Genomic DNA, 14,915 nt, shown 5'->3' on the forward strand with positions numbered 1-14,915 from the left:
AAAACAAATCAAAATGAGGCTCAGTATTGTGTGTGTGGCCTCCACGTGCCCGTATGACCTCCCTACCACACCTGGGCATGCTCCAGAGGGAGGTCTTGCTGCTTGGTTGTTACCCTTCTATGGCCTCCTCCCCATCTCCGGATGTACTGGCCTGTCTCCTGGTAGCGCCTTCATGCTCTGCACACTACGCTGACAGACAAAGCAAACCTTCTTGCCACAGCTCGCATTGATGTGCCATCCTGGATGAGCTGCACTACCTGAGCCATTTGTTTGGGTTGTAGACTCTGTCTCATGCTACCAATAGAGTGAAAGCACCGCCAACATTCAAAAGTGACCAAAACATCAGCCAGGAAGCATAGGAGCTGAGAAGTAGTCTGTGGTCACCACCTGCAGAACCACACCTTTATTGGGGGTGTCTTGCTTATTGCCTATAATTTCCACCTGTTGTCTGTTCCATTTGCACAACAGCATGTGAAATTGATTGTCAATCAGTGTTGCTTCCTGAGTGGACAGTGTGATTTCACAGAAGTGTCATTGACTTGGAGGTACATTGTGTTGTTTAAGTGTTCCCTTTATTTTTTTGAGCAGTGTACTTTGGCCAGCCACCTTTTGACTTTGAGACATCAGTAAAGCCATTGTGACAGGTACAGGTAACATACAGGTACAGATACTGGTAACTTTAAGAAGTGATGCATATTTTTTAAAATAGACACTAACTGTATTTCGTAGATGTCATGGAGTTAGATAATTAGCAAATGCAATACAAGGGTTAAAGTCTGTGGCCATATGTTATACATGGAGATTATGCAGCAAATGTGCTGACCTTAGGTAAATATTCAACTACTTAAATATTGAGGTCACTGTAATTTATTTTTATTTTTCAAGAAAACGTTATTGTCATCACACAATGATAAATGTCATCTACAGTATCTGTCAATAAATTACTAATTTAGGGGTAGGGAAGAGAAGGGGTAAATGCCCTTTCCTCGTAATAGGGCAAGTGATCAGCCAACGAATTGTCACATCTTTTGTGCAGCTGTTTTAATAATCGTTAGTGACAATGATCGACAATGATAAAATTAAAGGGCTAAACGAATGGTTGCTAAATCATTCATATGGCCCAGCCTGGCTCATTAAGCGACCATCGATGTCATTCATTGGTGCTTGTTATTGTACAGGCATGACTCTCATTAGACATAACTTATATTTTTGGTCTCTGGCTTTCAGTCAGACTGCAGCTATAATTCAATATATTATATTCCACATCAAACCCATTAATAACTGTTACTAACTATTATCTCCAGGTCCAACTATTTCCAACCAAGCTGCTCCCTGAACATACTAATCTATACAGTATAGTGACAACATATTCTATTCCATAAATAGCCATGAATAAAAGGTAAAACTGTTGAAGATAGTTAAATCTCGGTTAATCTATCATGCTGGCCATCGTACAGCTCGCCAACCTTCTCCAGTAGAACATTGCTAATACATTAGCCACGGAAGCTTATGTTGTCTCCTGCATCCCTTCAGGTCAGAACCAAAGATGTGTTGTTTGAGAGCATAAGTCATCTGATCTCCTACCATCTACATAACCAACAGCCAATTGTGGCAGCAGAGAGCGAACTACACCTGCGGCAAGTGATCGCACGAAAAGTAACATCTTAGGTAAGGCAGCAGATGTTATTAAATGTGAAATGATCATTATGGTTATTACACCTAAAAAAAAGCATATAAGTAGTTGTAAAGTATAGAACAAAAAGTGCTTTAGGTAATACAGTGAGACCAAGGTCAGTTGATGTTTTTGATGACAAGAATGGTGCAGTCCATGATTTTCTGTTTCATCAGTGCTGGATTAAAGGGGTATTCCGGGCAAAAACATCTTATCCCCAATCGAAAGTATAGGGGATAAGATGTCTGCGCAACGTTTTTTCGGCCAAAAAACACTGCGGCCGGATGTTAGCTGTAAATCAATGAGAAATTGCAAAATTCTTATTCCACTTGCCATTTTTCACTTTGGTGTTTTTTTTTAATCCTTTTGGCATTTTTTTCACTCATTTTTGGCGTTTTTCAGATCGTTAGTGATCGCAGCATGTTGAGCCACTGGCGATTTTTTTTTTTTTTGTCAAAATGAAGGCGTTTTTCTCCCATGGAAGTCTATGGGAGTGAAAAAACGCCAAGAAAAACGATATGTGGGTTTTAACTTTGGTGTTTTTGCAGGCGGTTTTTATTCTTTTTTGGACTTTAGCGATCCAAAAAAGTGACGGAGATACCTTTTTTAAATAAAATGTAGTATTGTACCATTAAAAAAATAAAAAGATTCAGAAGTGAAGGGAAAAAATTGTATCTAACAAAATGTATCTTTTTTTATAACAACATTTTTATTACTTTTTAAACAGGGATGTGTTTATGTGGGCGGACGGGGACCTAAAAATGTGGCCGACAATAATGAAAATGTAGTGTGTGTGTGTGTGTTTTTCACTTTTTTTTTTTTTTTACATTTTTATAGGTAGTACTACTACTCCCAGCATGGAACACACTGTTCCATGATGGGAGTAGTAGTACCTGCACTAATTATACAGGAGGATCGCAACGGCGCTCTGTCAATGTATGACCACTCTTCTATGGTCCACTGCACTGCCGTATATATACACACCTATTCATATTTCCCACAGAGAGTTGTGATTGGCCAGATGGTTCCAGCCAATCACAGCTCTCTGTGGGAAATAGGAATATGGGTATATATATGGCCGTGCAGGGGACCATAGAAGAGCGGCAGGCACAGTGGCGTTGCTAGGGTTGGTGTCACCCGGTACGGTAGAAAATGGTGTCACCCCCATACCTACCCCCCCCCCCCCCCCTCAGTAAGTTTTTAGCCTGTTGAGACAGACATCACTGTTGTAGCGCATTGTGAGAAATTCCAGTATAATAATCAGATATACCAGTTGCCACAGAATGGGAAAGTGTTAAAGAAGTTTTCACCATTGAAATATACAGCTCCCAGAATTACTTAAAGGGGTACTCCACTGGAAAACATTTACTTTTATATCAACTGGTGCCAGAAAGTTAAACAGATTTTTAAATTACTTCTATTTAAAATCTTAATACTTACAGTACTTATAAGCTGGTGTATGCTCCACAGGAAGTTGTGTAGTTCTTTCCAGTCTGACCACAGTGCTATTTGCTGACAACTCTGTCCATGTCAGGAACTGTCCAGAGCAGGATAGGTTTGCTATGGGGATTTGCTCCTACTATGGACAGTTCTTGACATGGACAGAGGTGTCAGCACAGAGCACTGTGGTCAGACAGAAAATAAATTAAAAAGGAAAATAACTTCCTGTGAATCGCTTATACAGCAGCTAATAAGTACTGGAAGGATTAAGATTTTTAAATAGAAGTAATTTACAAATCTGTTTAACTTTGTAGCACCAGCTGATTAAAAATTTTTTTTTCCAGTAGAGTACCCCTTTGAGCAGTGGTGAGGTTATGCTGGGAGTTGTAGTTTCACTGACCTAACTGTAGAACTGACAAGTGACTACAGCTCTGATGTAGAGAGGAGAATGTACAATGGTATCAGTGACTACAGGTGACATCTTCTCTATAGTGAGGAGAATACACAATGATATCTGACTGCAGGGGACGTCTTCTCTATAGTGAGGAGAATACACAATGACATCAGTGACTACAGGGGACGTCTTCTCTATAGTGAGGAGAATACACAATGATATCAGTGATTACAGGGGACGTCTTCTCTATAGTGAGGAGAATACACAATGATATCAGTGATTACAGGTGACGTCTTCTCTATAGTGAGGAGAATACACAATGATATCAGTGACTACAGGTGACGTCTTCTCTATAGTGAGGAGAATGTACAATGATATCAGTGACTACAGGTGACGTCTTCTCTATAGTCTTCCCTTATCTAATTCAGATGGTACATACCGCCAGGACTTGATCCAGCTAAAACTTCTCTCTGCAGAATGTGACGCCCAGACGTCTCCTCACTATGTCAGCGCATTCTCATCCTCTATATGAAAACAATTATTATTATAAACCTGCCAGACACTGTATCCTCTAAATATAATACTACTATACACTATACTCTTTGATTATAAACCTTCCATACACCATACCCACTGAATATAATACTACCACACACTGTACATTCTGAATATAATACCAACACATACTGTACCCTCTGAATATAAATCTGCCACATACTGTACCCCTGAATATAATACCGCCACACACTGTACCCACTGAATATAATACTACCACATACTGTACCCTCTGAATATAATACTACCACAAACTGCGCCCTCTGAATATAAATCTGCCACATGCTGTACCCTCTGAACATAAATCTGCCACATACTGTACCCTCTGAATATAAATCTGCCACATACTGTACCCTCTGAATATAAATCTGCCACATACTGTACCCCTGAATATAAATCTGCCACATACTGTACCCGTGAATATAAATCTGCCACATACTGTACCCCTGAATATAAATCTGCCACATACTGTACCCCTGAATATAATACCGCCACATACTGTACCCTCTGAATATAATACTACCACCCACTGCGCCCTCTGAATATAATACTTAGAGATGAGCAAACTACAGTAAATTCAACTCGTCACAAACTTCTCTGCTCGGCAGTTGATAACTTTTCCTGCATAAATTAGTTCAGCTTTCAGGTGCTCCCGTGGGCTGAAAAAGGTGGATACAGTCCTAGGAGACTCTTTCCTAGGATTGTATCCACCTTTTCCAGCCCACCGGAGCACCTGAAGGCTGAACTAATTTACGCAGAATAAGTCATCAACTGCCGAGCCGAAAAGTTTGTGACGAATCGAATTTACTGTAAGTTCGCTCATCTCTAATAATACTACCACAAACTGCGCCCTCTGAATATAATACTACCACAAACTGCGCCCTCTGAATATAATACTACCACAAACGGCGCCCTCTGAATATAACGTTGCCATACAGTGCACCCTCTGAATATAATACCACAACCGCAGTAACACCCCTCAACATCCGTTAGCTGATGCTATTACGACGGGAGGGGGGGTATTGGTGGTGTTGTTAGTGGATGATGGGGGTGCTACTACTCGGGGGGTGTTGCTGGAGGATGATGAGGGTGCTACTGGCCATCCCCCCTTGCAGTATCATCCCCATCATCCATCCGCAGGATCATCCTCCTGGCAGGAGCACCGCCATCATCCACCATCAGGATCTGCTGATGGAGGTGCTGCTGGGGGGGGGGTGTTGCTGGTGGATGATGAGGGTGCTACTGCCAGGGGGGGAGCATTAGGTAGGCAGCAGTTCCCCCGCATTAGGTAGGTCGCAGTTTCCCTACATTAGGTAGCATCTATTCCCCACATTAGGCAGCATAGATTCCCCACATTTGGTACCAGTTCCCCCACATTAGGTAGGTACCAGTTACCCCACATTAGGAAGCAATTTCCCCACATTAGGTAGCACAGATTCCCCACATTAGGTAGCAATTTCCCCACATTAGGTAGCACAGATTCCCCACATAAGGTAGCATAGACTCCCCACATAAGGTAGCATAGACTCCCCACATAAGGTAGCATAGACTTCCCACATTAGGTAGCATAGACTCCCCACACTTGGTAGTAGTTTCCCCAAATTAGGCCGCAGGTTCCCTTGCAGGTTCCCCACAATGGGTCAAAGTCTCCCCACAATAGATTGCTGGTTATACCACCCCCCCCCCCCCCCACACACACACACACACACAAAAAACACATACAACACAGAGAGAGAGACACACACAAACACACACAGTCAGAGAGACACACACACTCACAGACACACATACACAGTCACACACACACACACAGAGTCACACAGTCACACACACACAGAGTCTCATACACACACACAGTCACACACACACAGAGTCTCATACACACACACAGTCACATACACAAACATAGATAGAGACAGACACACACACTCACCCATCCAGCGCAGCGCTCCTTCTCACCGGGCGCCGTGCGAGTGACGTAACTGACGTCCTCCTGCGCGGCCATGCGGTGTGACGTCAGGCCGGCGCAGACGTGGGAGCGGAGGCCGGGCACAATGCTGGTGAAGGTGAGGGGGGGGGGGGGGTGATGATGGACGGGCGCACAGTGCAGGAGAAAGAGGGGGGTTGCTGACGGACGGGCGCACCGCACACACAGCGCGCGGGGGGGGGGGGGGGGTTGGTGCTGACAGTTGGGAGGCCGGTCAGGCACAGATGGGGGGGGGGGGGGCTACGGAGCGTCTTGGTGTCACCCCATTAGGTTGGTGTCACCCGGTGCGGGCCGCACCCCCCGCACCCGGGTCGCAACGCCACTGGGCAGGCACATCTATACATTATACAGGAGGATCACAGCGGGTGTCAGTAGTGACATCCGCTGTGATCTTTCCATAACTGCAGGTACTACTACTCCCAACATGGAGCACACTCCATGTTGGGAGTAGTAGTACCTGCAGTTAAGGAAAGATCACAGCAGGTATCACTACTGACATCCGCTGCAATCGTCCTTTCTATAGCAGAGATGCAGAGCGGCTGTATACAGCGCTGGCATCTCTGCTCTGTACTCCGGCCACTCACTCATTCATATTTCCCTCAGAGCTGTGATTGGCTGCAACTATCTGGCCAATCACAACTCTGGAAGGAAAATATGAATGAGTGATGTTCTATTCACATCACTGGCCGGAGTACAGAGCAGAGATGCGAGCGCTGTATAGAACCGCTCCACATCTCTGCTATGTTATGGACGATCGCATTGGGTGTCAGACTGACACCCGGGGCAATATGTCTATAGTACAGGTACTACTATTCACGGAACAGTGTGTTCCATGCTGGGAGTAGAAGTACTACCTAAAAAATTTAAAAAATAGAGAAAAAAAAAGTGAAACACACACACTTTATTAAAAAATAATAACATTTTTGTTATAAAATATATACATTTCGTTGAATAACATTTTTTCCATCACTGCTGCATCCTTTTTTTTTTTTTTTTTTTGGTATCCAACAAATTTTGTGTACCAAAAAAAAAACTGCCAAGGTGCAATTTCCACACAAATGAAAAAATGCAAAAAAAAAAAAACGCCAGACGATGGGAGTAGTAGTACCTGTACTATAGACATATCGCCCCGGGTGTCAGTCTGATCGTCCATAATATAGCAGTGATGGCTCTATACAGCGCTCACATCTCTGCTCTATTCACATCACTGGCCGTTCATATTTTCTGCCCAGAGCTGTGATTGGCCAGATGGTTGCAGCCAATCACAGCTCTGAGGAAAAGATGAATGAATGAGCGGCCGGGCCGGAGTACAGTGCAGAGCAGGGATGCGAGCGATGTATACAGCCGCTCTGCATCTCTGCTATAGACAGGACGATCACATTGGGTGTCAGTAGTGACACCCACTGTGATGTGTCCTTTAGCAGGCACTACTACTCCCAACATGGAGCACACTCTGCCTCATGCTGGGAGCTGTAGTACCTGCATTAATAGACAGATCGCAGCGAGTGTAATTTCAGACACCCGCTGCGATCTGTCTATTAATGCAGGTACTACAGCTCCCAGCAGAGTGTGATCCATGTTGGGCGTAGTAGTACTTGTAATTAAGGAAAGATCACTGCGGGTATCACTCCTGACGCCCGCTGTGATGCTCCTGTATAATGTATGGATGCAGCGGCCGCTCTCCTATGGTCCCCTGCACGCCGTATATATACACATTCTGATTTCTCACAGAGAGCTGTGATTGGCCGGAACCATCTGGCCAATCACAGCTCTCTGTGGGAAATATGAATATGTGTATATATACGTCAGTGCAGGGGACCAGAGAAGAGCGGCCGCATCTATATATTATACAGGAGGATGGCAACGGCGATCTGTATCCGACAATAATAAAACTGTATTGTGTGTATGTTTTTCACATTTTTATTTTTTTTATTTTTTAGTTAGTACTACTCCCATCATGGAACAGTGAGTTCCATGCTGGAAGCAGTAGTACTACCTAAAAAATAAAAAAAAAATAAAAAGTGAAAAACATACACACAATACAGTTTTATTATTGTCGGTTACATTTTTAGTGCTTTACCCGCTCACATAAATTGATCCCTGTTTAAAAATTTATAAACATTTCGTAATAATAATGATACATTTCGTTAGGTATAATTTTTCCAATCACTACTGTATCTTTTTTATTAATTTTTTTTATGGTACCCTACAAAATTTTAATAAAAAAGGTATCTCCATATTTTTTTGGGATTGCTAAAGTCCAAAAAAGAATAAAAAACGCCTGCAAAAAAACAACATGGTGTTTTTTTGGCGTTTTTGTTCTTCTATGGGAGGAAAACGCCACGATTTCAGGGCAATAAATGCCAAACTAGGTTTTTGAAGGGCATTTTGAAAATCCTGCCTCTGAGCCAGAAATTGCTGAAAAATGCCAAAAGGATTAAAAAAACGCCAAACTGAAAAACGCCAAGTGAAGCTGGCATTTTGCAGTTTACCATTGACTTGCAGCTAACATCTTTTTACACTGAAAAGAAGCTGTGCGGGAAAATTAGTGTTTTTGATGGCGTTTTTGCAAAACAAAACTCAGTGGAGTTCCAGCCTAAGGCCTCCTTCACACATTTTTTTTCAAACTTTTTTTTCAAACTCACATTTTTGTAGTTATTTTACCTTTTGAAATTTTGTACTGGCATTTTCCTGGTGTTTTTGATGTTCTATTGAGAAGCGCTCGCTCTGCGAAAACACCAGAGAAAGCCCCCTCTGTACCTAGAATATACTGCATTTTCATAAAACGGCACTGAATTCAAAATGCACAAGTGTGAAACCAGCCTCTTATTCACACCATGATTGGACCCTAAAGCGTGGTGTTGCCAAATACAAACACGAGCTTGTTGTGAAAATAACCTGAGCATAGTCACTTGCTAACTACGTTCAGGCAATTAATGTCTATGGGTCGGTGCCTGTCCAATCTTGTATATGTTGGCATCCCATTTTGACAGGATGCCCATTTGCAGTATCTATACTAGCACAATCATAGTGTGATACCAGCCTTTGAGGTCCCTATTTATCTAGACTCATACTTCGTAACAAACTGTGAAGACAGAGAATTGTTATTCATATACAATATACATATATATTACGAGACACAAGTGATTTACACTAAGCATGTCAATCTTTGTTCTTGCTATGCCGTATAACATATCACCTGTTTGCTGTATATCATTTAGGCTCACCCCTTGCTTGGAGATGAAAATTTATCAGGATGGGAGCACAGAGGAGCTACCCCTGAAACAGGTCGCAAAGGTGTAAACCACCACAAGGAACATCAATAAGTGACACACTGAGTTCTCTTCCACCAGAGACAACATCTTGCATTTACGTATAGCTCTACTATTGTGCTTTCTACCACCAGAGGGAATAGCTGAGCTCGAAGAAGAGAATCACTCATAACTCTAACTATTATACTAACACAAAGTTATGTTAACAGAAGACATATCCAGCATCAGGGGCAAATGCAGGTGGGACACTGTGTAAGCCTGCTGAGGAGCAGTAATGCTAACAATATATACAGATATGCATTATACAACCCGAACAACAAGTCAGTGTATTTCAACCAGTCTGTTTAACCTAACTGATATATTCAGGAGACAGTAATGCCTGATGCTATGCAGCAGTAAATCTGAGTCTACAACATATATCATGCTGGGAATATTGCCCCACTTTCTATGATGACTGTGATGCATGAGCATACAGAAAACCAGAGGATAGCTTGTGGGTATTTAGATGTTAGTACATAATATGCTTCACCTGACACCCTCTAGGCTGGGCTGCTCTATACTGAATGCATAGAACACAAGAGATAATCCAATTATCTATATCCTGGAGCCATGTAGCCAGGTAGCAAGGAGATGGATGTTGTTTTATACAGGTAAGGCCAGAAAATGGGATTTCACAGGTATTAAACTGCTAAAGCTACTGTCTTACAAAATGTTAGTTAATAATGACCAAATTTGCTTCACCAACTGCATTCCATTAGCTAGGTAAATGCCAGTACCATATGAGCTTGTCCATGTATTGGTGACTATCGTAACATGTAACATGAGTGATACAAGGCAACTGGAGCAGGAGGTGCAGAGACTGCAAGATTTACAGAGGACTATAGTCCTATGGAATGAACTTAATATTCTGCAAATGATAAAGGATATCCTCCTGAAAGCTTTCACTGGGGAATCTGACAATCAGCACCTATAGGAGTAGAGTTGGGTGACATGGTGCACTGGCTTGTATCGGCCCATTCACTATGGCTAGGAATCGTACAGTGATTGATCTGGAATTTTCAGACAAATACAGTGGGGCACTGGGCATTTCAGGGAAGGTGCCTAACTTAGCCTCAACCCGTTGGTTTTAATAAAAAAAAAAAAATAATTAGCATTTGTACTAAATTCTTTTAGGGCATGTGCATATTGCATACGGTCTGCACTGGCAATGCACTGAAAGAAATCTGCCTGTGTTTATATACTGTTTAGGCTACACTTACACATTAGGGACACTTTTATAGAATGCCAATCTATCAGTATGGTTTTCGAATGTGAGAAGAAACTGAACACAAAAATGGGAAACCCACCCAGACAAGCATACAAATTACATGTTGCCCCTAGTTATAATTGTACCTACTGTGACGCACATAGATATGAGGTTTCATACAAAAAACACAGATTGCAGGCAACACATGGTTCCACAATGGCTAAACAAAAAAAAAGTCATTAACTGATGTAAAAATTTGGGGAACGTCACTCATATTGAGAAGTACAGACATGTGGTAAGTTCTGGAATAGAACAGCAAGCCTGGGCTTCATCTTTGAATGTCACATTAAAATGGTAAAGTGGAGTAATAAGAAAATAAGATAGGAAGAACTGTGAGGCAAGAAAGAAATTCAGCTAACAGAGAGCAAGAAGGGAGAAAGGAAGCATCAACATGAAGACACGAACGACGGGCAGACTTGGAAATTTATAGTACAAAATTGCATGAAAAGAATGAAAGAATCATAGACGACAAAATGGTGAATACTGACAAAACATTGTAATGGGTGTCTAAATGTTGTAAGAATGTCTAGACAAGAAAACTGGAAGTTTAGATATGATTAGATATGAGGCACTCCCTAGTGTATTACAACGTTGCATAACAGAAAATAAGGAGAGAAAATCTGCTCACCTTAGGTGTTGGGCTCAGGGCACAACACCTTATTCACATGTCGAGGTAACTGCGGCTGCTCTCTATACCTGGACAGATGACCTGTAGAGGGATCGGTATCGCAAAGTAGAGAAAGTTCTGGTGGAGTCTGGAGAAAATGCATCCCAGAAAATCAGTTTTTTTCCAGACTCCTGCAGAACCTTTTCTACTAGTTAGTAGAACTGTTACCACAGCTTGGCTACATACAACGGAGGGGGGGGGGGGGGGTACCGGGTTAGGATTATTTGCAGGACATAAGGTAGATGGGGAGGGAAGGGGGACGACTAAGGACTGGTTCTAAGAACAAAGCATTTCTCTAACAATACACCAAGAAGAAACCATCTGTTTTTCATACATTTACAGAAACCAGCATAGGGAATGGGAGTCCCCAAACATGTAGGCTTAACTGTACATTTCTGACAGCACCTTCTTCTACAGGCACCTAAGGAGCTACACAAATTGATTTTAAAGGGATTTTCACATGAAGATAAAGAGCCCTAAGCTGATGCATAATGTAAAATTAAACATATTTCTACTGTACAAGTAATTGCTTGAAAACGTATGGTTGCATATACTGTCTTCCATATGCCTGCTTTGATTTGATAACCTGTTTCCTGTAGTTACGACCACCTAATGAAATCCACTACAGTGGTCCAGGTGCCATCTCCTGGTCTGTCATATAAACAAGGGAAATTATGGGAGAGTGTGGTGAATGTTGCAAGGGGCACAGCATGGTCACAGTTCAGAGAGGAAGATGTTCCTATGGTATACAGTGGTCCCTCAACATACAATGGTAATTGGTTCCAGGTGGACCATCGTTTGTTAAAACCATTGTATGTTAAGGGATTCGTACCATGGATCATACTCACATGTCCCCACCGCTCCGGTCCGTCAGTTCGCCGTCCTGCTGATGCCGTATCATCACGTCGCCGCTCACGCCCCCCCATACTGTATGACTAGTCGGTCGGTGTGAACGGCAACGGGATGACGTTGAGCAACGGCACAGGGCAGCGGCAGCAGAGGAGCGGCGAAATGACGGACCGGAGCAGCGGGAACATGTAAGCATCATTCAGTGGGGCACATTGGGTACATTAAATGGCTATCCTGCAGCAGCTGAAGCATTCAGCACTGCCGGATAGCTATTTTTGCGAGGGCCCCGACACACAGAAGCATTGTATGTTGATGCTGCCTTCAACATACTATAGCCTCTGAGAAGCCATTGTATGTTGAAATGATCATATGTTGTGGCCATTGTATGTCAGGGGACCACTATACTAAAGTACAGTTATAAGGATTTTAGATGCACAGTGTTGACTCTTCTTTTTCAAGACTTCTGCGGTTTACCTTGGCATGCTGGATATAATTTATTAGGATAAATTCTGACTGTTGGCAGCTCAGTCTTGCCTTCAGTCTTGTGAGTAATTTTTGTGTTCTTGTTTTTCTACCCGATTTCTGAGGACTGTTGAGGATTGACCACAGGTTCTTAATGGGATTGAGATATGGAGAACTTTCCTAGCCATGGACCCCAAAGAAATCTATGTTTTGTTAACTGAGCCACTTAGTTATTACTTTTGCCTTGTGACATAGTTTCCATCATGCTGGTAATAGAATTGTTAATCACCATATTGCTCCTGGGGTGTTGGAAGAAGTTGTTCTTAAAGGATATTTAGATACCATTCTTTATTCATGGCAAAATTGTATGTGAGACCACTCCATTGGATGAAAAGCAACCCCACATATGAATGGCCTCAGGATGCTTTACTGTTGGCATGACACAAGAATCATGGTAGCACTCACCTTTTCTTCTCTGGGCCGTCATTTTTCCAGATGTGCTAAGCAGTCTGAAGGGGCTTCATCAGAGAAATTAACTTTACCCCAGTCCTTTGCCGTCCAATCGCTGTACTTACGGCAGAATATCAGTCTGCCCTCAATGTTTTTCTTGGGTAATAATGGCTTCTTTGCTGCCTTTTTTGACACCCGACCAGACTCCAAAAGCCTTTGCTTCACTGTACGTGCAGATGCTCTGACACCTACCTGCTGCAATACCTGGACAAGCTCTGCATTGTTGTTGAACCAATTCTGTTGTTTACTCATCTGTAGAAGATGGTCCTGGCACTTCCTGGTATCTAAACATCCTGCAAAAGCAACATCTCCCAAAGATCCAGAGGCAATTTGTTGATGAACAATGCTTTTTTCCGGCATAATGGTGAACCATGTCGCAAGGCAAAAGCAATGTGACTCGGTAAACAAAACATTGAAATTTTGGATCAATGGCAAGGAAACTCCCCAGATCTTAATCCCATTGAGAACCTGTGGTCTATTCTCAAGAAGTGGGTGCACAAACAAAACCAATGAAATTGCGATAAACTCCAATCACTGGTTAGACAAGAATAGACTGTCATCAGTCAGGAATTGACTAAGAACTGATATCCTGAATGCCAGGGCGAACTGCATGGTCTTGAAAAAGAAGGGTCAACACTGTAAATATTAAGGCTTTGCATAAACTTGATGTATTTGTCAATAAAATTTGAAAAACGTATGAAATGCTTATAATTATACTTCAGTATACGATAGAAACATCCGCCTAAATAATCCAAAATCTCTTTGGGAAAAACAGAATTTGTGTCAGTCTCAAAACTGCACTCCACACGTATCTTATGCAGGAATTACAATTTTTTTTTATTTTATTTAAAAATTATCAAAGAGTACCTGCCACCAAATAAAACTTTTAATATAGTGTTCCTCGTGTAATTAGCAGACACTTTCCCATTCACTTGCTATTAAAATGATCAACATAAATGTAAAATGTAATATAAAAGGTGGCCACTAGGTGGCTCTGTTCTGTTCCCTGCCGCAATTAATACAGTGAGTTTGGTCTCCTCTGGGCCTGTCAGGAGTCCGAACCCAGGAAGTGCTTCTCTGCACGGAGCTTGATTGACAGCTGCACGGAAAGTGAAAACTTCACAGATTCTCACAAAAAGCTGCACAGACTGAAAGCTGCAGGTGAGCCTCACTCATAGCAACACAGACAGAAACATGCACAGAGCCTGAGGTCTTCTATTCATAACAATGTGAGGGCGGACGTGGTCCTCAAGCAGGCTTCATTGATGTCACGCCTGCTGGGAAACACCCACTTTCTCCTGCTGGGAAATTGCACTATGCTAGCAAGAATAAAGGTAAATATGGAAGGAAGGTAGCTCAAACCACAAGAAAAAGTTGATATAAATAAATATGCCAGATGAGTACTCGTGTATAAAGTTGCTTACCCTATGCAACCTGTAGAGCAAATATACAATAAAAAGAGAGAGGACACTTTCCTCAAATAAAGAATAAAGGCAAGATACACAGCTTTTTAAAGCTCTGAAATTGTTTTTAAGGGCAGGAGGGGTATTAGGAGTAGTTAGGGAACATAGCCTGAGTTAGTTGGGAACAGTTTACAGTGGGGCAAAAAAGTATTTAGTCAGCCACCAATTGTGCAAGTTCTTCCACTTAAAAAGATGAGAGAGGCCTGTAATTTTCATCATAGGTATACCTCAACTATGAGAGACATAATGAGAAAAAAAAAATCAATAAAATCACATTGTCTGATTTTTAAAGAATTTATTTGCAAATTATGGTGGAATATAAGTATTTGGTCACCTAC

The 14,915-nt window shown here is 42.1% G+C and overlaps 1 protein-coding gene across 2 annotated transcripts in view; it reads left to right on the forward strand.

Moving 5' to 3' along the window:
- Positions 1 to 11,488, forward strand: part of SHC2 (SHC adaptor protein 2) — a 63,931-nt gene extending 52,443 nt beyond the window's left edge. Inside the window, exons 12-13 of one of the 2 annotated variants that reach the window (XM_056518029.1) lie at positions 1,534 to 1,668; positions 9,270 to 11,487. In XM_056518029.1, coding sequence (XP_056374004.1) covers positions 1,534 to 1,668 — 135 coding nt within the window. In that variant the 3' untranslated portion in view covers positions 9,270 to 11,487. Of the gene's footprint in view, positions 1 to 1,533; positions 1,669 to 9,269 lie in introns of both variants that reach the window. The other variant, XM_056518028.1, reaches the window with a different exon arrangement.
- The last annotated feature ends 3,427 nt before the right edge of the window (positions 11,489 to 14,915 follow it).

This window comes from Hyla sarda, chromosome 1 (genome assembly GCF_029499605.1).
Source record: "Hyla sarda isolate aHylSar1 chromosome 1, aHylSar1.hap1, whole genome shotgun sequence".
NCBI lineage: Eukaryota > Metazoa > Chordata > Amphibia > Anura > Hylidae > Hyla > Hyla sarda.